The sequence below is a fragment of the Telmatherina bonti genome, assembly GCF_933228915.1.
Source record: "Telmatherina bonti genome assembly, chromosome: 3".
Taxonomy (NCBI): Eukaryota; Metazoa; Chordata; class Actinopteri; order Atheriniformes; family Telmatherinidae; genus Telmatherina; species Telmatherina bonti.
Genome location: NC_136621.1, coordinates 8,409,150 through 8,433,600, shown reverse-complemented (window position 1 = coordinate 8,433,600; position 24,451 = coordinate 8,409,150). Strand labels below are relative to the sequence as shown.

The following is a 24,451-nucleotide window of genomic DNA, read 5'->3' as shown; positions in this document are numbered from 1 at the left end:
TTAATTGTGCTTTTGCATCATACTGAGCTCCATGATCACACCTTCAGACCTTAATCTTGGATGAAATAGAGCCTAAACAAATATGTTCAAATACTTGAGTTTATCATTCATTATGTTAAAAGATATACCAAATACTTGAATCTAATTTGTTCTTGTATTTAGCATTTGTGTAGCAGGGCAAATTCAAAATGTATAGAGACATGTTGGAAAAAAGCTGAATTCATAGTTTTGCTCTGTTGGTTATGGAAAACTCTGCAAAGCTAAAGTTTCGAAAGGTGTAAAAAAATCAAAACTTAATGAGAAAATAAAAATAGAGATTACTGCTCAAGGCGTCTAATGTAAGAGTGGCTTCAGTGCTCCTCGTCCTCTTCTGAGGGTGAACTCTGCTGCCATTATGATAATGTGTTTATGAGGCAACAAGCAACAGAGCACTGAGTAAATCATCCAAACTTATCGTTTATTTGGGTTGACATAACTTTTCCTTCACCAATTATTCTAGCTTCTTTCTTCAACTAAATTTAGTACGAATTTTTACTTGCACTTTTCAAACCACGTCTTTCTTTCCTCTCTTGCAGCCTCTCTTTGCTGTCAACCCCCTGAAGTTTACAGCTCAGAAATGTTTGATGTTGAAAATCATTCACACATGGGAAACTCCACCACTGCCAGTGGTCTCATCGTTGTCATCATGTCCATGACCCTGGGCATTATCTCCAATATCATGGCTCTCTTCATCCTGGTTAATGCTTATTGCCTGCAGCAGCGGCGCTCCAGAGCTACATTCCACCTTTTTGCCACTTCCCTGGTGATTACGGACTTCATTGGTCATGTGATTATTGGTGCCTTGGTCATCCAACTCTACCTGTTTGAAGCCACTTCTGATAACATATGCTGGCTCTTGGGTGGCAGCATGGTCTTTTTTGGCCTATGCCCTCTCTTCATGGGTTGTGCCATGGCTGCAGAGCGATGCCTGGGTGTTACTAAACCACTTCTGCATTCATCCCTTGTCACCAAAAGACGAGCAAAAGTCTGCCTGGTTGTCATCTGGTTGGGAGCTCTGAGTGTGGCCTTGCTGCCCTACTCTCAGCCGGGCTCGTACACCCTTCAGAAGCCTGGAACATGGTGTTTCATCGATGTTTTCTCAACTGCCAAGGCTGAAGTGGCTATTGTACTGCTGTTCTCTGGACTTGGTTTGATCTCTTTAGCTCTGGCGATGGTGTTTAACACCATCAGTGGACTGACTCTGGTGCTGGCCCGACTCCGGAGGCAACCTGGCTCCCATCACTCAACTAGGTCTCATGACATAGAGATGGTGGTGCAGCTGGTTGGTATCATGGTCACCTCATGCATCTGCTGGAGCCCTCTGTTGGTAAGTGCCTGGAAATACAATGAAATTAAAGTCGGGTTTCATCTGGAAAAGTGTAGCTTAAGTTAGCAACTGCTAAATGTAGATGAATTTTAGTTTAGACATGTGTCAGGTCAGCAGACCGTCAATTCAAAGTGAACAATGTCTTGCTTATACACAGACCTTCTCTAATTTGACCACAGGTCCAAATAGTTGTAAGATTTTATCAGCTGAAAAATGGTCAAATCATGAGCAGATTCGAGATTTAGTTTTCTTCTCTGTGAGATTGTGGATGGTGCCTGAAAGCTGTGTGCAAAGCTTCTTTAATTTCTTTCTGTTTCAGCACAAATGAACAGAAGCAGACTTTAAATGGAATAAAAATTATGACTGATTACAATACTTACAAAGTTAGTTTGATGTTTGATATTCAACAGATATTCGGACACCCAGTCTCCCGACCCAAAGCCACCTTGTCGTGGGGTTAAGATGCACGATGCAACGGCCTTCTCAACTTCATACATTCCATCTATATTCGAACACCCAGTCTCCTCGTAATAAATTACCGACCCTACGCTGCTTTGTCGTGGGGTTGTGACAGCAAATTTCACCGCAGCGGTCTTCACCACCGATGGATAGTTAGGGACCGTCAACAAATTAACGATAGCAGAATTTAAACATAACTATCTCCGCAACCACAGAGGCTATGAATGTTAAAACATTTTTAAACAATTTATGATTTATCTGTGAGTGCTACACTGCCTTTATTTTCTCCATTTTCATCTATTGCTATTTTATATGAATTTGTAATTAATTCAAACATCAAAAGGTTTTTACTCACATGACTTACACACCTAAAATCACTGCCTAATTACTCATCCAGTCCTGCCACACATTGCACAGCCTTTATTTTCCTCATTTTCATCTTTTGGTATTTTATATTAATTTTTTAATATTTTAAAGTTCAATAGCTTTTTAGTCATGTGACCTAAACACCTCAAAATACTGACTAATTGCTCATCCAGTCCTGCCACATGTTGCACAGCCTTTATTTTCTCCATTTTCATCTTTTGGTATTTTATATGAATTTTTTAATATTTTAAAGTTCAATAGCTTTTTAGTCATGTGACCTAAACACCTCAAAACACTGCCTAATTGCTCATCCAGTTCTGCCACATGTTGCACAGCCTTTATTTTCTCTAATATCCTCTCATGGTATTTTGTATTAATTTTTTAATATTTCAAAGTTAAATAGCTTTTTAGTCATGTGACCTACACATCTCCAAACAATGTCAAATGGTGCAGCTAGTCCTGCTACATGTTGCACAGCCTTTATTTTTTCCATTTTCCTCTCGGGTTATTTTATATGAATTTTTTAAGATTTTAAAGTTCAATAGCTTTTTAGTCATGTGACCTAAGCACTTAAAAAAAAACTGCCTCATTGCTCATCCAGTCCTGCCACATGTTGCACAGCCTCAATTTTCTCTAATATCCTCTTGTGGTATTTTATGTGAATTTTTTAATATTTCAAAGTTCAATAGCTTTTTAGTCATGTGACCTACACATCTCCAAACAATGTCAACTGGTGCAGCTACTCCTGCTACATGTTGCACAGCCTTTATTTTTTTTCCATTTTCCTCTCGAATTATTTTATATGAATTTTTTAAGATTTTAAAGTTCAATAGCTTTTTAGTCATGTGACCTAAGCTCTTCAAAACACTGCCTCATTGCTCATCCAGTCCTGCCACATGTTGCACAGCCTCAATTTTCTCTAATTTCCTCTTGTGGTAAAAGAGTTAAAAGTGAAGAAAACAGAAGTGCCAAAAAATATAATTCACCCCTCATCCAATCAGGGCCCAAAACAAAACAAATTTCCAGAGTCCCGTGCTAAAAAGATCAACCTCATCGCAGAAATAAACAGTAAACTTTACAGCCTCGTTCAAAAACCTATTATAGGTTTAATAGGTCAAGTTTACCTTCATGACAACTGTGGGGGAGCAATTTTTTTTATAACGGATCATTTTAGAAGTCATCTAATCTTGAAATTCGGCATAATTGGGGGCGTGTCCTCTTTATTGGCAGGTACCCAATGTCCTTCTGTAACAAGGCTGAGTTTTGCTCAAACACAAATTTTTGCTGGCTAACAGCACACTTTAGCTTTAGCCCGCCAACCTCCTTTAGCTGGTTAGCTCCTGTTCAATCCAGGTTAGCTCGGTTAGCTCTTAGCTACAGGTAGGTCACAGTTTAATAGATGTTCATCATCTACCCCCATCTACTCACACCCCTGTTTCTCAGCTATTCCAATTTGCCCATTTTAATATTTTCCTGGAGAAATGGCACACGTGAAGCTGCTAAGATAGAAACAGTGAGAACTGCCCGATGAGCTTTTCAGAAACCTATGGCGTCCATCTTTTATTTACAGTTGATGGCCACAACCCTTTTTGTTTTGTTTTTTTTTTTCAAATTAAACCATTGAAGCAACTAAGCATGAATGAAAGTATCCTATGGGTTATATAAAAGATAACATCCTTGATTATAGCAACAGTACAATGACTGTAACAGAAGATGGGACAGAAAACAAAGAACATGAGAAAGAGATTCTTAAACAAAAGCAAAAGTATATATACAAAAAACATAAATATGGGGACATAAAATTTGAAAATATAGCTTATTTTTGTAAAACTGTGAGGACAGATAAGAGACTTTTGATCTTTTTAATTTTTTTATCAGGTTAAGAGAAATTAGGAAAGAGGTTTTTGTCTTAAAGTAAAGGAAAGATAGGATAATTTGTTGCCATTTTTGTTTGTGGAGGAAACATTTTGCTTCCAGAGTAAAAAAGTTAACAACAAATTCTACTGTGTTATTAGCAGGTGTTTCATAGTAAAAAAAGATTTTTTTTTTCCCTTTATTTAAATCATTGACAAATGTTTTTGTCTTCTCACAATCAAATACGAGGTGTTGCAGGTCCTTGTCATCACAAAAAGAAAAAACAGTGTTTATGTCTGTGTAACAGTAATAACATTTAATATGGGCACAACTCATGTCAATAACTTTTTCCTGTGACAAAGTCAGCATAGCCATTTAGTTTATGGGGCATTACAGTAGTACTGCTTACCTTTGAACAACACACGAAAACCATAAAACTAAAAAAACTAATTGTTTTGTTAATTCTTTGAAATGTACGTGAATTATAGGAAATACATTTGTTGCATCCAGCCCAACTTGCGGAACATGTTTAGGGAGTCACACATTAGCTTTGGTCTGTAGCCCATTAATTCAAATTTCAATACAATTCAATTTTTATTTGTATAGCACATTTAACACAACCTCTGTTGACCAAAGTGCTGAACAGAATTAAAATTTAACTTAAAAGGTACAAATACTAATTATGTCAATTAAAACTCTTTGGTTTAAAAGAAAGTTAAATGTTGCTTTGGATAAAAGCGTCTGCTAAATGACTGTAGAATAGAATAGAATAGAATAGAAAAGTTCTGTGGCAACAACAGGTACACAGTAAAAAAAACCACAGTCAAACTCAAGTAAATAATAAAAATTACATCTAATTATGTAATTAGAAATAGACAAGATATCCTGTTTAGCTAAGTTTTAATGCCAGACAGATTAGCTTCAACTAGGCACACTGAGCTCTCCTAAACAGCAAAATAAAGACACAGACGTATACTGCAACACTCTGTAGCTCATCAGTACTTGCGTACATTGTTTTGAATAAATTGGTTGAAAGTTGTGAAAAAGTACAATACTGGTACATTTGCACAACGGGCAAAGAGCGAACTTACTTAACAGTCTGATAATACTAAGGCAAACAGAGTGGGTTTTACATCCACACTGTTCCTTCAATCTTGACTCCAATGAGCAAAGTCTTTGCCCAAATCAACTCCTGTCTCTCCTCTGGAGCAATCTCTTTCCCGCTTTCTCTTTCTAGTCTCCTCAGACACTGTTTTCTTACAAGAGGAGGAAAAAGTAGCACAAAGCAGGGGTGTTGCAAAAATGATGGTCTGGTCCGGACCATTGTAATGAGTGGCCCCTGCCACAAGAGGGTGACTACATCAGTGTTGCACGTCTTTTTTTCTTAAAATAAAAGAAAATAATTTCAGCTTCTATGTGTGACTCACATATTAAGTGAATGTTTCTTCTTTACAGATCTTGAGCTTGAGGTTTGTGATCCTCCCCCGCACAGGAAGCAGTGGGGAGGATATGTCCAATTACGAAAGCCTGATGAAGTTGGGAGTAAGGCTGGCTGCATGGAACCAGATCCTGGACCCCTGGGTCTACATCTTGCTGCGCCGCACCGTGCTCCGCAAAATCTCCCTCATTGTTAAGTGCCAGGCAGGACGGCAGAGCTCTATGATAAGCCGCTGGGAGCAAAGCTCTATTCCCAGCTTAGACACAAATGCAGTTAACCAAGACTGAGCAGAGAGACTGACTGACTTTGGGGAAGTACAACTGTGTAATCAGGTTCCTGAATGCAAAGACATTTAGAAAGACAGACTTGCAATGATGTGAAGACACAAGGGGCAACTTTGAGTCTGAAATGGAGTAGTCCAGCTTTTTTCATTTCTCAGTTCTTTCATTTTAGATCCGCTCTATTCATACTCCATAAGGTTTATTATTAAGTATTGTCTGACCTGACAAATGAAGGCTAGCTAATGCTATATTTTGCACAAAGTATCATCAAATCACTAATGTTTACCTTAAAAAAGTAAACATTCCTTAACATTTCTTAGCAAATGTCAAAAGTTTTATCTACAAATATAATTTTTGCTAGCTTTAAAATGTAAAACCTTTTTGCATGTTGACTTTTTCTGATACAGAATTACCTCTGGAAACACTGAACTATATCAGAATAACCATCAGAGGGAGCTCAAAGTCTAAAATACTGTATAACAAATGTTATGCTTATTTTTAGTTTTGCTGAATGTATCATATTTAAGGAATGTTAATATTCAGATACTTTAGAGATCAACTGCGTTTAAGTTTATACATTATTTTATGGGATGTTTAAATGTTTTGGGGTTTTTTTTTTCCAAAATGTGAATTTTGTTAGTAAATACTTGAGTATTACCCAGAATATACTGAAGATGTATGAGAGCTTTTTTAAACTGATTGTAAATAAAACAGTGCAATGTGATTTTGTAAAACTACATTTGTTTTTCTGTGCCTTGTTTGAATATTAAGGAGTATAGTGGGTGGTTAATAAATATCTGTATGTGCAGAAATTTTTGCAATAATAAACCCCTGTCATGTATGCAAAAGTTGACCATCTCTATACAAATGCCTTGCCTCAATCTACGGCGCAAGTATTATATATATAAATTCAACCAGAGGCTGGATAATTTTGACAGCAACTATACAATATGTATATGTACAGATGCAGTCAAATTTATTCACACACTCCCATATCAAAATATGCATAGTTCAACACAACTAATATCTTACATCTATCTGTCTGTCTGTCTTTGTCTGTCCATCTATATGATCTACATCAATATCAGAGAAAAATACAAGAATTTAAAGTGCAAGGCTTTCATATTATTAATAATTAAAATCTAAAAAGCTTTTTACTGAACTGTATTCTGAATAAAGACAGAAGGTGGAAGTGTAGAATTAAACAAAAAGAAAGAAAGTCAGTCGTCGGATCTAACCCTCCACACCAGCTGGGGGCGGTAAATGCACCTTCAGGCCTGTTTGTCAGGTGGCTACCAAACGAGAAACGAAGAAGAAACGCGCCATATTTCGTGTCACGAAGAAGAGAGAACATTAATGCGCAACATAGTGGATACAAACAGCCTTATAAGAAACAGAAAAGGAGAAGGAAGCCGTGGTTATTTATTTGTTTGTTTAAAAGGTAGGCGGTAGAAGCACAAACATCTCCTTTTTTGTTACTGATATTTTGAGAAAATCGCACTCGTGTTTGCTTACGTGAGCTCGCTGCCGTTAGAGAAGTACAAACCGTAGATAACAAATTAACATTGTTATAGATTTGAACAATAACGGAATAACATTGTTATAGGTGTGAACAAGCTTTGATAAGTCAGTTGTCCTAAACCCCTGTCATGTTTGCACAAGTTGACCATCTCTATCCAAACGCCCTGACTCAATCTACTGCGCATCTATTCTGCGCACGTTCGCTGAGCGTATTAACATCATGTCCCATTTCTTTATTCAGTTCGGTGTTAAATGTGTCTACTTGCTTAATGTTTACTTCAGTAACGTGACGTAATAACGATTTGTTCAGTAAAACAGGAGCTAGACTTGGTCTGTCGGTCCTGACAGCATGGCGGCCGCTGCAGCAATGTGGGACGAGCACCAGGCCTATGAGGAGCTGCTTTACTGGGACGCCCTGATTCAGCAGGGCCACCGGCTCCTACCGGATCACTTTGAGAGGTATTCTGGAAAACAGATGTGTTTTTCACCACACACAGACAAATAATGAGGGCATAGTAGCTGATATCCCCAGCTAAACGTGTGCTGAGTACAATTAATTCAAATGATTGAAGTTGACACAATTATGTCCCATCAGGTTACGGCTCATTTTGCCTAAACATTTAATTATTTCATTCATGTCTTGCATCTTGCAGCGGGTAGGTCAAATATTAAAGAATCCTAAACTGTAATACCTACTGCAACAGTACCTGCTTTGACTGTAAGATGGCGATTAAATGGTGTGTTTTTTCTTTTGTTTTTGTTTGTCATCTGTATTCAGCCACAAGTAGTTGTTTGGGGTTTTTTTTTTTTGGTTTTTTTTTACTAGGTGTGTAGTTTGTGTACAAAAAGTCTGTATACATGTACCTGTAAGTTTGTGTGTTTGAGGTGGGAGGGGTGTTGTTTTTAAATGTATAAAGCACTATGTACATTTTTTAATATATGAAGAGTGCTTTATAAATTGACTAATTAAAAAGTTTTTTAAAAAAAAGTCTGTTTTTGGAGTAAACACATTTTTTTTTCAATCTTTCTTTGCAGATATGAGGAGCTGCGTTACTGGTATGACTGCCTGTGTTACGAGGAGGAGTTGAGGCAGTACCATGACTACATTGCTGCTATTGAAGATATTGAGGACAGACGTCACATTGAGGTTGTCCTGTCATCTTTTAGATAACTCTTGAGTTTTATAATTTGAAATATTTAGTTTCAAACTTTTATTTACTTTAGATTTCATGAAAAGATTGATCTCCCTTTTAGCAGAAAGCTATGTCCAGTGCATCTTGGCTTCATTTTCCTTGCATTTCTTTTTCACTTACAAAAATCATATTGCAGAGTATTTTTACCTGCATGTAGCAGTGTATCGGTGAAGCAGAAATGCAAAAACTGCTTTAATAATTATTCTTTTCTATCTGTCATGAAATTTCCTTAAGTAAATTTAGCATTTTCATTTGTCTTCATGGTTTTCCCCACTCACATTTTTAACTGTTTAAACTTGTTTTTAATCAAGGAACCCATTGCTCCTCTGAAGCACTCAGGCCCGCTTGACCATATGGTAATGGCTAAACATGCTGAAGTGTATCCCTCAGCAGAGGACCTGGAGGCAGTGCAGAATATCATTTCTCATGTGGAGTGTGCCCTTAAGATTGTGTCTGACAAGATTGATGTTCCAAAAGATGGAGATGAAACAACAGAGGAAGGGAGGTAAGCAAGGTCCCCAAACGACTGAATGAAAAATAAAAACACTTGAATCCCATACTTAGATTATATATAATAGCTCTGGTGGGTTTAAGGAGTCTTTTAGGTTAGGTCCACTATTCCTCTTATATAAATATTTAGATTGGCTGTAATGCAAAGCAGCTCAGCTTATTTTAAGAATTGGCACAATACTTCTTCCTTAAATTGATAATATGAAAAGGACTTGTGTTACTAGTGTATGCCTCTGTGTTAACAACCCAGGTTGTTGATTTAAGTAATCATGTAAACAGCATAACTTTGTCTTTCATCAGATAATTGCACCAAAATTTCTCTCCAACACTTTAGTGTCTTTGTGCATATAAAGTAGAGCTGTCTAATTAGTTTTTACATATGCACATGCAAAAGAAAATCTCTCTTTTTATGTCTTCCACTAAAAGACTGAAATGATTAGTACAATTTTAACATGTGTTGTGGAAAAAAGTCTGTCAGTGATGAGGAGTCTAGCTCTGAAGTGAAGATTACAAAGTTTGTTGAACAGAAAATAAAAAAGTACAAGAGGAATACAAGTTGCAATTTGGTGAGACAGTTCAGAGGTCCGACAGGGCGGCAAGTATGAAAATGTTCTGAGTTCCAGACTAAACCATCCTTTTACCCTTACATAAGAGCGTCAATTGCCTGCCCTGAATCTATGTTATTCTAAACAAGAATGGTCTGTTGTTAGCGGTAACACTCTTCAAAGGAAGTGAGTGTTCTAGTTAACCAGATCCCAGATGTCTGAATGTAGACATCTCAGGGCCTCTACACATTGCTATGTCTGTAAGGAGAATAAGCAGACACTATGTGACTAAGCTTAAATTCAGCATGACCTCTTCAGACCTACAATAATCATTAGAAATTAATATATGCTAAGGATTATGAAATAAATGAAAATCTAAGTTAGAACATAAAATTTTCACAACACGTATACATATTATTTAGGCTTATTAACACACTGGCACCTCGCACAGAGTGGTGATGCCATGTTCTTAACAAGAAGTTGTGTTACTGCGTGTGTACTCCAAAAATACAGTAATGGATTGGAAAATGTGAACCAGGGTTTTTGAACTTTTGCATTTTAGAAGTGCATGTAAACACTTCACATCTGATTTGCCATTTTTATTATTAATTATTACCTGCAGTAATTTTTTTTTTTTTTATGGCCATGTAGACAGGCTCATTGATTCTGGTCTAATAACATGGGTTAGCATGACGTCTGAATTTTAATTTCTTAAGACTGTGAAATATATGAATTGAATGCATTTTTTAAATATTGTTTTGCAGTCACTCAAATTTGTATATTCTTTTTTTTTTTTTTGTCTTTTTTTCTCTTCTCTTGCCAATAAAAAAAAAAAAAAGAGATGATCCAAGGGAATGTGTTTTGCGCGGAGTTATGAGGGTTGGACTGGTGGCCAAAGGACTCATCCTGAAAGGAGACGAGGCTCTGGAGTTGGTGTTGCTTTGCTCCAACAAGCCTACAATCACTTTGCTTAAAGAAGTGGCTGAAAAGTTAGTGGAACAGTTAGAGGTATAGTAGAAAAAAACATCTATTGTGTTTTATAACATATCTAAACAGATTTAACTTTAAGTTAAGCTTTTGATTCATTCACTTTTTTTTTTTTTTTTTTTTTTACTCCTTTAGACAATTTCTGCTGAAACATATGCAGTAAACCATTATCCAGAGGATGCAACCATTGTAGTGAAAAGCTGTAAAGAGTCCGTCCTGACTCTTACCATCCACTTGACATCACCTCTCGTTAGGACAGAGAAAATTAATACAGAGGAGGAAGGTGTGTATGTCGATTTAGTTTCCAGTAGTTGGACTTCAGCTCTCACAGGCCTGCTCTGTGTGTTCTCAGTATGAAGTTGCTGTTCTGCTCCACTGATCTAAACGCCAGCTGTACTTGGAATTCCACTGGACATGGCTTTGCAACAACTTTTGTCCCAACATCCACTCTTCCCAACATGCAGCAAAATGTTGACTATTTATGTCATTTTCATAGAAGATACAGTTAAGTTTAATGGTTTTGACAAGATTTTTTCCACCGTCGACCGGACAAAAAGCAGCCCCTCCTTACTTCCACCATTGAGAGGGAAGTGTTGGTTTGGTGTTACAGTTTAGAAGTGTGTGAAATGTATGTGTGCGTTTTTTCTTTTTTTAATTTTTGGTACTTTTTTTATTTTAAACGTTTCATGTTGTACACCTGAAATATTTTGTATTTACAAAAACAAAAAAAGTCATGTCTCCATCTTTAAGACCAGTTTTCTCTGAATTTAGCAGCAGCTAATTGGACCAAGTAAATCTATTGTCGGACGACTTGACTGTGGTCATTGTTCAGCAGACTGAAAAAAGCCGCAGTAGCAGCTTCAGTATGACACTTCAGAGAGGTAAAACAAACCCAAAATCAATCATGATTTCTGGGCCCAGATGCATATTTAGAGTAAACTTAAGAGATGCTGTGTGAGTGGTGGAATCACAACAGTCTGTGATCAACTCCATCAGTCACATTGCAACCATGTCCAGTGGAATATAGGGGCTTAACCCTACAATATTTGTCCATCACACTTCATTAAAGCACAGTGGAGCCTGGACAGTGACTCTCGTGTTGGCTGTTCTCTTTCCTGAGAGTCCTGGCATTTTTCCCCTTTATAAATAGAAAATCGTTTTTGAGGCACTGCATGTCCTCTGTATTTGCCGGTATATTCTGCTCATGTTGGCCATGACACAGCCTCAGTCATAAGAACAGCTGTTTATTTTTGTTTCCATGTTAAAAGTGAAGGCATTTTTCCAAATAAGTCAGAAGCGCGCATTGCATGCTCTTGATGCTAAACATGTACATTTGGGACCAGCTGCAGCAAAACTGATAGGTGGTTTTTCTTTTAGAGAGTTTCAGTTTGAAGAAAAAAATTGCAAAAGAGGAGCCAGACCATCCTGTGTTGAGCTGGATTTCCTCGTTGGTGGAGTTTCTGTAGAGCTTAACAGCATAAGCTGTGTTCACATAAAGTTGCAGGGAGTTTATTTTTAGGTCAAGGAGGTTTTGTAGCCTCACATGTTTAACCAGTGTCAGTCCAGCGTTAGTGGTTTCACTACACTGCACACTGGAGCTGCTCAGTAAAATCCTTGTTGATGCTGATTGTGTCAGAAATCGTTCATAACTAAATGTTGAAGCGTTAAGCTATGAACTTTTAGCTATAATGTGGTGGCACATTTCATAAAGAACCGGTTTTGGTTTGACTAGTGTGTGCAATGAGCTTTGTTTCCTGATAGCTCTAGTGCGCCAGTTCCCAGGTCTAGGTGTAGGACTTTTATCTCCCCAAATGTCTGTGTCCATATTCTGTGTTCATCCCTTTCTTACCAGAGCTTAGATAAGAATGACACTCAAATAAAAAGCTAATTATAGGCAGAGAAGAGTTGGGTCTTTACCTCCATGTGGCTCTGAACTTCAGCTGTGCACCATGTTGTGGTTTGTGACTGCCACATTTAGCATCCAGTATGATCAAAAACAACACTAACATTAAAAAAGTTGACTTTGAAACTGGAGTTAATTGTGAAACCTAGTGGTGGAAAATCAAGTAGGGAAAAAAAAAAAAATCAAATATCAGGATTTTTGCTTCATAATTTTAAAATAGATTGTTTTAACTAAATCAATTTTTTTAATGAATACAAATAACATTTTTGTAATTTTTATTGCTTTTACTTTTTTTTTTTTTAACTTGTCTTTTTGGGCATTATAGCGCAGAATGATGGTCTGGCTACTGTGTTGTTTTTTCTAAAAAAAAATTAATTGAAATGACTGGCAAAAAAGTTTTGAACCTTTTTTTTTGTTTTTAGTCTCCAAAAATCAGTACCATCAAAAAATTGTGAGAATCGCAATTTAAATAAAATTGGCACACAAAAAAATCAGAATAGAATTGGGACAAAACCAGATCGTCACAGCCCTAGTAAAACCTGGGAAATGGTGGGATTTGCTCATGTAGGAACGATCTGTTGCCACAGCCATTTTAAGTATTTTTCCATGGTTACTCAGCCAAATAAAACCTGTCTGTGTCATCTGAACTAACAGGGTTCCAGACTGCCAGTATTTTAGCACTTAAATTGTCCCAAAAACATCAACACACTAGAGAATAAATAAAAAGCTAAATGTGTTTCTGGGGATGCATCAGACTGAAAATAGAGTGGCTAACATAGGCTGGCAGGAAACTGCCTCGATCACACTCTTCCTGTGTTTGACTACTTTACATGCCTCCAGGTGCAGTTCAAAGCTGCCTTTTACAACATTTAAGTCCAAGTAGATAATTCCCATGAAAGATAATAGATTAACTGTAAATCCAGGGAGGCATATTTACAAGAAGCAGGACAGGCTCAGGATCCATTTCAGGGTTTGAAATGTTTAGTTTCCATCTGTAAAGTGAAGCTAGCACTTCAAGTTTATTTTTGAAAACGTAACGCCTGTTTCTACTTTGCAATTCTGCTTCCAATGAAGATAAACATTTTCTTAAACACAGTCCTTTACATAATCTTCATTGCACATGGGCAATAGTCATAAAGTGATCTTTTAAAATATGTTAAAATGAGGCATTGAGAGTGATTCTGTAAAAGTTTGTTTCCAACTCGGCTTTTTGCTGGTGTAAATTGTTAAGTTAGGCGTACCAGTGCAACCAATGCAAAAAAGTTAATCTGGAGCCTATTCTCACACCTGCACTCATTTTGTCATGGGCAAACATGGAGATCAGGGATTAATCAGTTTTGCTGCAGTTTTAGACAAACGGGGAGTTTCTCTAAATGCTTGTGGTTTACAATTAATTGCCTTTTAGTTTGTCAAGTTTTGTAGGAACGCTGGACCTTTGACCAACTGGACACACTGTCTCAGGAGGTGGGGGGAGCAGCAAACCCAAGCCAAGGGGCTGAGGGAAGGGGTGATTACCGCAGTGCACACATGCATTCACAGCACATCCAATCATGTTGTGAAAACTACTCTGGGAATAATTTTGCGTACACTTGCATTTTCTCTGGGAGAGTTTGAAGAGATCTTTGAGAGAACACCAAAGTTTTACACAACAGGGACTTGGAAACCCCTTCCCCTGCTGCTGGTGGTTTGGGAAAAGCTGCTACTCCCTGAGCTGCAAGACAGAGCCCACCCCCTTGGTCAAACTGTACCTTTTCTTCTTACCCCACCTCGTCAATAGAAACGCAAACGGTCAACGATCCGCCGGACGTTCTGGACAGGCAGAAATGCCTAACTGCCTTGGCGTCTCTCCGCCACGCCAAGTGGTTTCAGGTTTGCATTCACGTCCTTATTTGTACATAAGGTTGAACTGTTTTCTCTTGTTTTTTGTCCATCTAAAGACATTAAGGAATTTTTTTTTCCTATTAATGTAGCTCATAAGATTTTCCAGCTTTGATTTTAAGGGAAGCTGAATAATGATCTGCTGATCCATACCAATGATAGATGCAGTTAAATCATTGGTGTCGATGCCAGTACTGGAATTGAGACTGAGCTCTCTTAATTTCAACTCCAGTACTAAGCAATGATCTTATATACCTACACACCTGGCATACAAGTCCTTTCAATTGTTTTAGATAGTTCTTACCATTCTGTGCTTGCTCTGTTTCCTGAATCGATTCATGGAAACTCAGAAAGCACAGAGGTGAGGTGTCTCCAGAGGCTACATGCCCTTTAACTGAACCAGAGTTTGTTTTTTCTGTCTTCAGGCTAAAGTAAATAATCTAAATTCTGCTGTCATGGTTATCCGAGTCATGAGGGATTTGTGTAACCGTGTTCCTACCTGGATGCCTTTGTCAGGATGGGTGAGAAATCTGCTTTATTTCCTGCAAAAATCATAAGACAGTAATCCAGGACATTTTTTTTTTTAAAAACGCATCACCTCACAAGATATCAGCCTCTCCAAGTATCACCTTTATTGCTAAGATTAAAATATAGTAGGAGACCTACCTTTGTAAGATTACACACAGAGGTAGATTAGTTCTAAATGAAGACTTTATTCTACAGTGGTGGCAGCAATTGTTGAAAAGGGGTTTATCACCAGAACAGATTTTTAACTGTCTCACAATTCAGTGGAAACTCTTGTGAAAAGTCCTGTTAACTATGAGGTCAGACACTATTTTGGTTGTTTGATTACCCATTAGCCTTTTATACACTAAAATTGATAAGTTAATCATTTTAAAACAAAAGTATTTATCCCCCTTTTCAGCCCAGCCTTGCCTGTATGATCTGATTACTTTTTCCACTTTATTCTATTAAGATATTGTACACAAAATCACCAAATCTAAATTTAAAAAAGATGCCATTTATCCCAATAAAATTCCACAAACTACTTTTTTTTGTTTAGTAAAGTTACAAAAGCAAAATATATATTGAAAGTATTGAATTGATATTTTTGTATTGATTCAAACCATCACTGGTATAAGGTTGGTCATCAAAAAAATAAAAACTGAAAAGGTTTCAGTTCTGCCCTTTTTACAGTAAAGCAAATCAGCAGCACCCCAGGTGACCAGATTCTTTTGTTATGGTCCTGAAGGCGGCACGTGATCCGATCATGCCAGAATAATCACGTGAGACCGTGTACAGTGAGACAAAAAAGTATTCAGTCACCCACCTTGTTCATGTTCTCCCACTTAAAAGATGAGGTCTCCAATTTTCATCATAGGTACACTTATACAATGACAGGAGAAAAATCAGTCTGATTTTTTTTTTTTTTTTTTTTTTTTTTTTAAATTTATTTACGAATTATGGTGAAAAATATGCATTTGATCAGTAACAAAAGTTCAACTTAATACTTTGTTTTATACCCTTTGTTGGCAATGACAGAGGTCAAATGTTTTCTGTAAACAGACAGTTTCACACACTGTTGCTGGTATTTTCACCCATTCCTTCATACAGATCTCTAGAGCGGAGATCCCCAACCCTGGTCCTCAAAGACCGGTGTCCTGCAGGTTTTCCAAGTGTCCCAGCTGCAACACACCGGATTCAAATCAATGTTTATTTAGCAGACATGTGCAGAGCTTGTCTGAGTCAGGTGTGTTCCAGCAGGAACACCATCTAGAGCAGGGATGTTTTGAGGCTGTCGTTGGGCAAGACAGACTTTTAACTCACTCCATAGAGTTTTTTCTTTTTTAAATGGGGTTGAGATCTGGAGACGGGCCAGGCCACTTCAGGACCTTAAAATGTTTCTTACGAAGCCACTTCTTTTCTACCCAGCAGTGTGTTTAGGATCACTGCCATGCTGACAGACCAAGCCACGATATTCAATACCCTTGCATTGAAGGTTTTCACTCAAAATCTCACAATACCTGGGCCCTACTAATTCTTTCCTGGATGCGGATCAGTCGTCCTGGTTCCTTTGCAGAAAAACAACCCCAAAGCATAATGGTTCCACGCCCATGCTTCACAGTGTCCATGGTGTTCTTTCTCCTCCAAACATGACAAGTTGAGTTTTTACCAAAAAGTTATATTTTCGTTTCATCTGACATTCTCCCAATCCTGTTATGGATTATCCAAATGCTCTAGCATCAGACGGGCCTGGACATGTCTGGCACTGCAGGATTAGAGTCCCCAACGCCATAGTGTGTTTCTGATGGTAGCCTTTGTTTCTTTTGTACCAGCGCTCTGCAGGTCATTCACTAGGCCCCCCCCCTGTGTGGTTCTGGGATTTCACCTTTCTTATGATCATTTTGGACCCACAGGGGGAGATTTTGGAGCCCTAGATTGAGGGAGATTATCAGTGGTTTTAAATGTCTTCCTTTTCCTAACCCTTGCTCCCACCAAGCTGCTTACCCATCGCAGATTGAGTCATCCCAGCCGGGTGCAGTTCTACGATTGGTTTCTGGTTTCCTTTGACAACTCTTTGGTCCTGCCCATTTGGGAGTTTGGAGTCTGACTTATTGAGGTTGTAGTCGGGCGTCTTTTATACTGATAATGAGTTCAAACAGGTGCCATTAATACAGGTAACGAGTGGAGGACAGAGGAGCGTCTTAAAGAAGAAATTTCAGGTCTGTGGGACCCAAGACTTTTGTTGTTTGTAGGTGGTCAAATACTTATTTTACCAAGGAATTTACCAATTAATTCATTATAAATATTCTACAATGTGATTTCTTGGATTCTTTTCCCCTATTTTGCCTCTCATAGTTAAAGTGTTCCTATGATGTAAATTGGAGACCTAGCTCATCTTTTAAGTGGGAGAACTTGGAACAATTGGTAGTTTACTAAATACTTTTTGCCCCACTGTATATACAAACTAATTAAGATAAAACTCCTGTAAATTTCCAGAAAGGAATTAAGTGGAGAAAACGTTACCAATGATCTTGAGTCTGTCAGTCCTGTGATACCTGAATCAACAGACGATGCCATCTACTTCAGGTTTGATTTTTCAGCCATTTTCCTGTTTTTGTTATTAGGATAGCAACTGGTGATGTAGAGTCATTTTGCAGTCCCTGAATTTACAGCTTTGGACAGAGACACTATCCTCGAATGATTAGATCATGTGACAAAGTATGTTGCCTGGTCAAGTCACTCCAAAGTTAAGATCTGAAATTCAGTTTTTGCCTGTTTTTGGTGGATCAAGTAAAACCAGAGACATAATGTTTTTCTTTTTATAATATAAACATTTAGCCCATAGAGAACATACAAAGCACTCTGTGTAATCTATAAATTAGTTAGATTAGTAGTTCACCATGAGAGAGAGAGAACAACTAACAACAGTTATAGACGTAGCACAGTGTGAGAACAGGGTATCTGCTTTTTAATTATTACTTTTCTTATTCTTTTTCTTTTCCCCGTGTAGCCTCTTGAACTGCTGGTAGAGAAGGTCATCAGTACATCAGATAGGCCGATGGGAGTAGGCGAGTCCTTCCGAAGGGTTTTGGAAAGCATTGCCTCTGGAATCCTCTTGCAAGGTGAGATTTTATGAGTTGCCAAACCCAGAGTGAGTTCTATTATCATCAGCTCTATAGTAATGCAAAAATGGAAATGCATATGTTTAAAGATGGCCCAGGCATTAAAGACCCATGTGAGAAGGAAGAGGTAGACGCCTGTGCAAATCTGACAGCTCAGCAGTGTGAAGACATAACACAGAGTGCTCAGGTATTGTAAGCCTGATAACACGTGCACACACAGCCAAAATGAACTGTATAATGCATAAACCTCTTTGTTTTCCTTAGCTTGCTTTGAGACTGTGTGCATTTGGACAGATGCACAAAGTGTTGGGGATGGACAACCAACCTGTGACATCACGAAAATATTTGAAGTATTTAAAAGAAGGAGACGACACAGGTAGATGTCTCTTTTTGTGTGTGCATGGATTCAGGGATTGGTTTTTAGGATTAACCCCCCCCCCCCCCTCAAATACAGCCCAGATGTCACCTATTGAAACTTACAACGTGCCAGTAAAGAGATCTTTGTCTGATGTGGAGAGTGACGAAGAGGACAGCCAACTCAACAGCAAACAGAAGAAGTTTCTGAAACGCTTCCAGAGGAAAGGTTGGTAATCTTTAACAGGTCAGGATACTTCTTTTGTTTTGTCCAGAGAAAATCCCAACATGTCTCACACATGAACTTTATTCAGTTAGACTATAAGACATTTAGAGATACTCTACCTGCTTCTCTAAGTTATGTAGATGTTTTATGTAGATACTTAATAATTTTTTGTGGTTTTTATTTATGTTTTCTTCTATAGTAAAAGATGACCTCAACATGAATGCTGTAATGCGTCTGAACCAGTACAAACCTGGCCTGGAGTACTGTCTTGCGTCTCAGACTGGTCCAGTCCATGAGCCAGTCTTTACAATGGTCGTGGACCTGAACGGACAGACATTTGAAGCAACAGGGCCTTCCAAAAAAGCTGCCAAAGTTAACGTAGCCATCAAGGCAAGACAGATCTATTATAAGCCTTGTTTCTACCCAATGGGTGTGGGTTGGTAAGAGACGGGTATGCTATACAGACATGGTCTGTAAACTGTCATCTTATTGCGTTCTCACAGCCAACTGTACCCTTAGCTGAGAGATGGAGCATCAGCTGGTTACTGATGGATGCCTCAGCTACAACACGCCTAGCTTCACTCATTGGCTGTCGGCTACAGCAGGGAACCCCATACTGTTGGCGTGTGGAAACATTTTGGTTCAGCTTTCAGGACCGCAGAATTTTATAGATGTGAAAGGCCAATTTTGCTCGGTGCGTTCATCGGGCCATCTTCAGGGTACAGACCCAGAGGGCATGGGTGCGTGCTTGGAGAGCGCGTTTTGGGGATGTTTTGACAAGCGAACCCGGCCAAATCGGTTTTCCGTTTACAAAAAGTGCTAAAGACATCTTTGGCAGCCAGTGAGTTAAAGTATAACCTAAGCACAACTTAGAAACGAGGAAAAGAGAATAACAACTCTTCCTCCTCAGACATCCATGGAATGGCGCTTCGTGATGCCATTTCTAATGGAGATTTTAGGGAAAAAAAAGAAAATCTGTTCTTTTAAAAAAAAAAAAAAAAAAAAAAAAAAAAAAAGCAATTCTTGCTTTTTTTTTATGCTAGGTTGCATGGGAAGTGCACAGAATGCATCCCAGCCCGCACCTGCCAGTGGAAACAGGGCTTAAGTCTCCAGTTTTTCCCTGTCTCTAAAATATTGGGAATGTGTGTAAAACATAAATACAAACTTTTCTGTTATTCGCAGGTCCTGCAATATCTTGGTCTTCCAATAGGTCCCGAATCTAAATCAGAATCCACCAGCGATGCTGAAAAAACCCCAAAAGCAATTGATGCTGCAACCACAGCCACTACTAAGCCAGAGGATGTATGTACCAAAGACTCTTCTTTAGCTGTTTTTTAAAGCTTCTCTTTAATGGTGTACACTAAAGCTTTCCTTGCTGGTGGAATAACTGAATGTTGTAGTGTGACTCACATGTAATGGCAACTAAAACATCCCTTTTTTCCCCCTGTCTTGCTGTGTGTAGATTAGTCAGGGTCCCATCTTGACAAAAAATGGCAAGAACCCTGTGATGGAGCTGAACGAGAAGCGCCGCAGTCTGAAGTACGAGCTCTCTGCAGAAACGGGGAGCAACCATAAAAAGGCTTTTGTCATGGAGGTGAGTTGGATTAATCAAAAAGCAGGGAATGAATAAAAAATAGAAGAAATTAGATGTGGGTGGGAAGCAGGTGGGTCCCTGAGAAACCCTCCCGTGTGCCAAAATATGTCAGCCCACTGTTCTCTTGTAAAACTCCGAGATGGGTAAAAGGCTACATTTCCAATTGGGAAAAAAGTACTATCATTATTTTACTTTTAGAGAAATGAGTCTTGACTCTTCAGAGTTGAGGTCATAGAATCAGATTTGAACAAAAATGCTAAATTGTTGAGTTTTTTTCATTCTGAGGTGGAAGTGGATGGGCAGAAGTTCACAGGGAGGGGCTCAACCAAGAAAGAAGCAAAAGCCTACGCCGCACTTGCTGCTTTAGAGAAGCTCTTCCCAGATGACACCGAAGTTACTAACCCCATTGTAAAAAAGAAGATAACCTACACTGACATGGTAATTTATTTAACTAAAGAACCTTAAAATGGCCACATGATGTTTTCAGAGCGCTTTAACTTTCTGCCGTCTGTGGTTTCAACAGCACATCCCAGGATTCGGCACAATCCGCGGCATTCCTTCAGACACTGGGTCCCGTGGCTGGGGTCCCAACAGAGGGGGCAGAGGCAGGGGCAGAGGCAAACCGTTTCCCTCGGGGCCCAGCTATAACAAGAGTAAGGAATTTTACACTAACTAGGGGAAAGCCTATTGAGTTGAGAATCGTTTAAACATGAGCAACAAGCAGTTGACAACTACAAGGAAATCAACTAAACAGATCTTTTTTTATGTCCACAGCAAACTACAGCTACGAGAGCAGCTCAGGAACAGGCTATCGTAAGTGTGTGTGTGTGTGTGTGTGTGTGTGTGTGTGTGTGTGTGTGTGTGTGTGTGTGTTCCCTTGACTTGGTAAACATTTGTTTTAAGCATCACTTATTTAAATGATGTTGAAAAAACACATTTATACTCTGGGTTATCATTTCTACAAAATCTATGGAATGAAAACCTGTTTTACTTTTCCAATGTTAGGAATTTTGCTTATTCCAGATAAAAGTTTCATTGATTCGGAGTGTGACTACACCTTTTCTTTATTCATTGAACAGCATCTGTCAGTATTTTCCTCTGGACCTGTCTGCACTGACCTTGCAGTGATCACTTGTGTAACTTTGGTTATTCATATCTGTATTTTTGTCATGATTCTCAAGAATAAGAAGCTAAAATATACATGGTTGCATGCAGGGAAACATATCAGAGAAGCAACATAACTTAAATGAATTTCAACAACATAAGAAATTCAATAATCAGCTGGTTCACAGGTCATGCAGCTCCTAACAGTCAGACTGGGTTCCTTTAATCTTTTACAGATGTACAGAGTCCGTCCTCCAGGGGTTGCTGTCTTGCAGTTTGAAATGTGTCCTGCTTCAACACACCTGAAGCAGCTTGATGGGTTGATATCATTGGATAGAACTTCACATCAAGTCAAGTTGAGGAAAGACATTTAATTTTAACCAGGTGTGTTGGAGCAGTGATGCATTAATAAAAAACCTGCAGGACTACAGCTCACGGGGAGTTCAACAGCCTTGCTGTAGGTGTCACTCTTCAGCAGAAATCACTAGTTATCAATGATGGCAGCCGGTTCACAAGACTTATTATAACACGAGGAGAAAAAAACAAACTATAGACATGTTGACATGGTTAATAACTTCAGAACTTATTTTAAATTCACCAGGAAGTCAGCAAATGGAGGCAAATTTGGAGTGAAGTGACCAAGCCACTTTCCAGGCACAGTCATGTTGGACCAGATGATATGGTGGAGGGAACCCTGACCGATTCTTAATTATTGATTATGTTGTTAAAGTAGCACCAGATAGCTTTCTGCCCTTAAAAAGTACATGTTTCTGACTCATTTTAATGCCATAGTGATATTTATTATGTACATTACTGGAGCTGCTGCTGCTCTGCAGCATCCCAAGGCTAAAAGAACCAAACATCATTTTGTCTGGGAGGCTTCAACACCTTGCAGCTGAGTTTCACTTTGCTCACTGCATCACACACCACCATCTGCATATCAACACACTGGCCATTTTCCCAGCGCACCATGTTTGGGGGAGAGATGAGAAGAAAGAGAGAAAGGGGCAGAGCTGAAGATGAGACAAAAGTCAACATCAAACTAACTTAACTTGTTGGAGAGATCAACAAGTTAAGTTAGATTATCTCAAGCTGCGGGGGGGGCTAAACAGGAAATGTTTAACTTGAGAACTGGATCTGTTAACGCTCAATTGGTAGCAAGTAGCAGACTGCTGAGATTAGCATCAGCAGAACTGATTAACTTTGTGGGATCAAACAGAATTGAAATGGCGGTGATTCTGTTTACATGCTGTGTTTTGTCACTGTACCTTTTTTTTTTTTTTTTTTTTTTATTGTCTCGTTTAAGAGTCATTTCTTCTTTCATTAGAGCAGTGAAGGACAAAGTCCTTAACTGCTGCAGTCCTGCAGGTTTTCATGTTTTCTGCCACAGCAAACTGAAATCAGATGAATGAGTCAACATGCTGGGGCACGACTCCACAACAGAAATCACACTTTTTATTGCTACTGATGATTTTATTTATGTTGGTTATCTGTCTTTAAGATAATCTGTATGGGAACAATGCAGCCAGCGCCACAGGCACCAGCACCGGCATTGGAGGATCAGGCAGTACCACCGGCTATGGCACCTTTTACCCTGAGAGCAGCTCCACATTCTCTTCCACACCCATGACCAGCTCCAGCAGCTCGAAAGGAGAAAGCTACCATTCAATGCCTCCTCCTGCTGATCAGGAGAGCCCATACAGTTACGGGTATGGAGATGCGAAGAAGAAGATGCTGACCCAAGGTCACGGAGGAGACTACTCCATGTACAGCACAGCATATCCCAGTTCTGTGACCGGAGGGCAAGGGTATAATAATTATGGTAAGGCAATAAACAAGCTTCCTTTCAGATTGCATCACAGTTTTGGATTACTTTTAAAGCTGTTGGTGCTGTAGATGAGTAACATCTCACGGTTTGTTTAGTTTCCACAGACTGGGGTAACCAGTCGTCCTGGGCGAATCAACAGGGATATGGCATGTACCAAGGCTTCGGAGGACAAAACCACAGCACGTATTCTGGATACAACACAAATTACTAATCCTCACACCCGACAGATTTTTTTTTTAATCACAATATTCAGCCTTGGTGATCCTGAGATGCCACTTCTGTAAAGGAAAAACTTGTTTTCTCTAAAACTTTTCACTTCTGTTAAGTTTTGCCATCTGGTAAAGCGATAACCGTCAGTCTTTTTCTGTTACCTACATCACATCTGTGTTAAAAGTAGTGTTTGGGTTTTTGTGTTTTACTTTAAAATTGTATTTCTTCTTTTGCAGAATATAATTCTGATTCAAAGGTGATTGTAGTTTTGAACTAAAGATTTATTCCTTTCATTAAAGATGCTCTAATCTTTCTTTAACAAAAACATTAAATTCTTCTTTTTCTTTTACCTAAATTATCACTTTGTTTTCCTTCTTGTTGTCATGTGTGATGTAATTCCTTGAAGGATAAAGCATAAACACATTATGGCTAATGTCAGAGAAGTGCTCCCGTCTGAATGATTTCAAGCTGTGACTTGATCTTCCCTTGTAAATGCAAACCCATCATCACATCAGCATTACTGGGTAATTTTTCTACACCCACCCGTGCTGTGAATGGCTTCTGGAGCACATGAGCTTTCTGTCTAGGTTGAATGTTGTATAAGAGGCAGCTGTTTGGCTAATAAAGACGACAGGCCATCTGGGAAAACTAGGGCAATGAAGAAATTAAGTCCATCACATTAAAATGTTGCAGGTCTGATTAAATTACAGAGATTACTCTTTACAGGGCTGATGGAATTAAAGTTTTAACACAAGAATACAGGACTGGAACCACATACCACACCTAGCTGATGTCATCAGACAAGTTTCCCCGTTTCGTCTGAACTGCAGCTTATCTGCCTTCATTTGTTTCACAAATCAGCCTTATATGTGAGGACAAATTGTTTTAGAAATTGTAGTCAGTTCACCTTTATTTGTATAGTGTCGCTTTACAACAATGTCATCTCAGGGCAGCTTACAGACCCATGAAGCTGATTCAGAATAAACAGCCTAACAGACTGCATTGAGTCTTGCGCTAACGTCTGCATCGCCTGTTGACGGCCTGAAAAGGGATTTGCTTTAAAATGCCTTCACAATGGGTTCTTTTGAATTGCTGAGTTTTTTGGGGGTTTTTTTTTGTTCTTTTTACATAAAAAATCCTGGGGGAAAAAAGTGAATTAGTGCTGCTTTCTGTAATATTTTTGCCCATGTCTGGTTCCAACAGGTTAA

At 38.7% G+C, this 24,451-nt stretch overlaps 2 protein-coding genes across 2 annotated transcripts; both read left to right on the top strand.

The window, feature by feature from the left end:
* Positions 1-643: 643 nt before the first annotated feature.
* LOC306774902 (prostaglandin E2 receptor EP1 subtype-like) lies at positions 644-5,980 on the top strand (the record flags this gene model as incomplete). The annotated part of the gene is made up of 2 exons (XM_079265090.1): positions 644-1,366; positions 5,501-5,980. The coding sequence occupies 2 exons, from the start codon at positions 644-646 to the stop codon at positions 5,768-5,770; spliced, it is 993 nt and encodes a 330-aa protein (XP_079121216.1). The 3' UTR covers positions 5,771-5,980.
* Positions 5,981-7,075: 1,095 nt separating this feature from the next.
* On the top strand, positions 7,076-23,641 carry LOC306774376 (interleukin enhancer-binding factor 3-like). The gene is made up of 20 exons (XM_079264398.1): positions 7,076-7,205; positions 7,596-7,744; positions 8,321-8,432; positions 8,790-8,983; positions 10,373-10,541; positions 10,656-10,803; positions 14,201-14,292; positions 14,727-14,822; positions 17,816-17,927; positions 18,017-18,114; positions 18,192-18,303; positions 18,382-18,510; positions 18,707-18,897; positions 19,690-19,809; positions 19,970-20,101; positions 20,387-20,539; positions 20,625-20,754; positions 20,876-20,914; positions 22,707-23,027; positions 23,129-23,641. Exons 2-20 carry the CDS (start codon positions 7,635-7,637, stop codon positions 23,242-23,244), a joined length of 2,574 nt encoding a protein of 857 aa, XP_079120524.1. The 5' UTR covers positions 7,076-7,205; positions 7,596-7,634; the 3' UTR covers positions 23,245-23,641.
* The last annotated feature ends 810 nt before the right edge of the window (positions 23,642-24,451 follow it).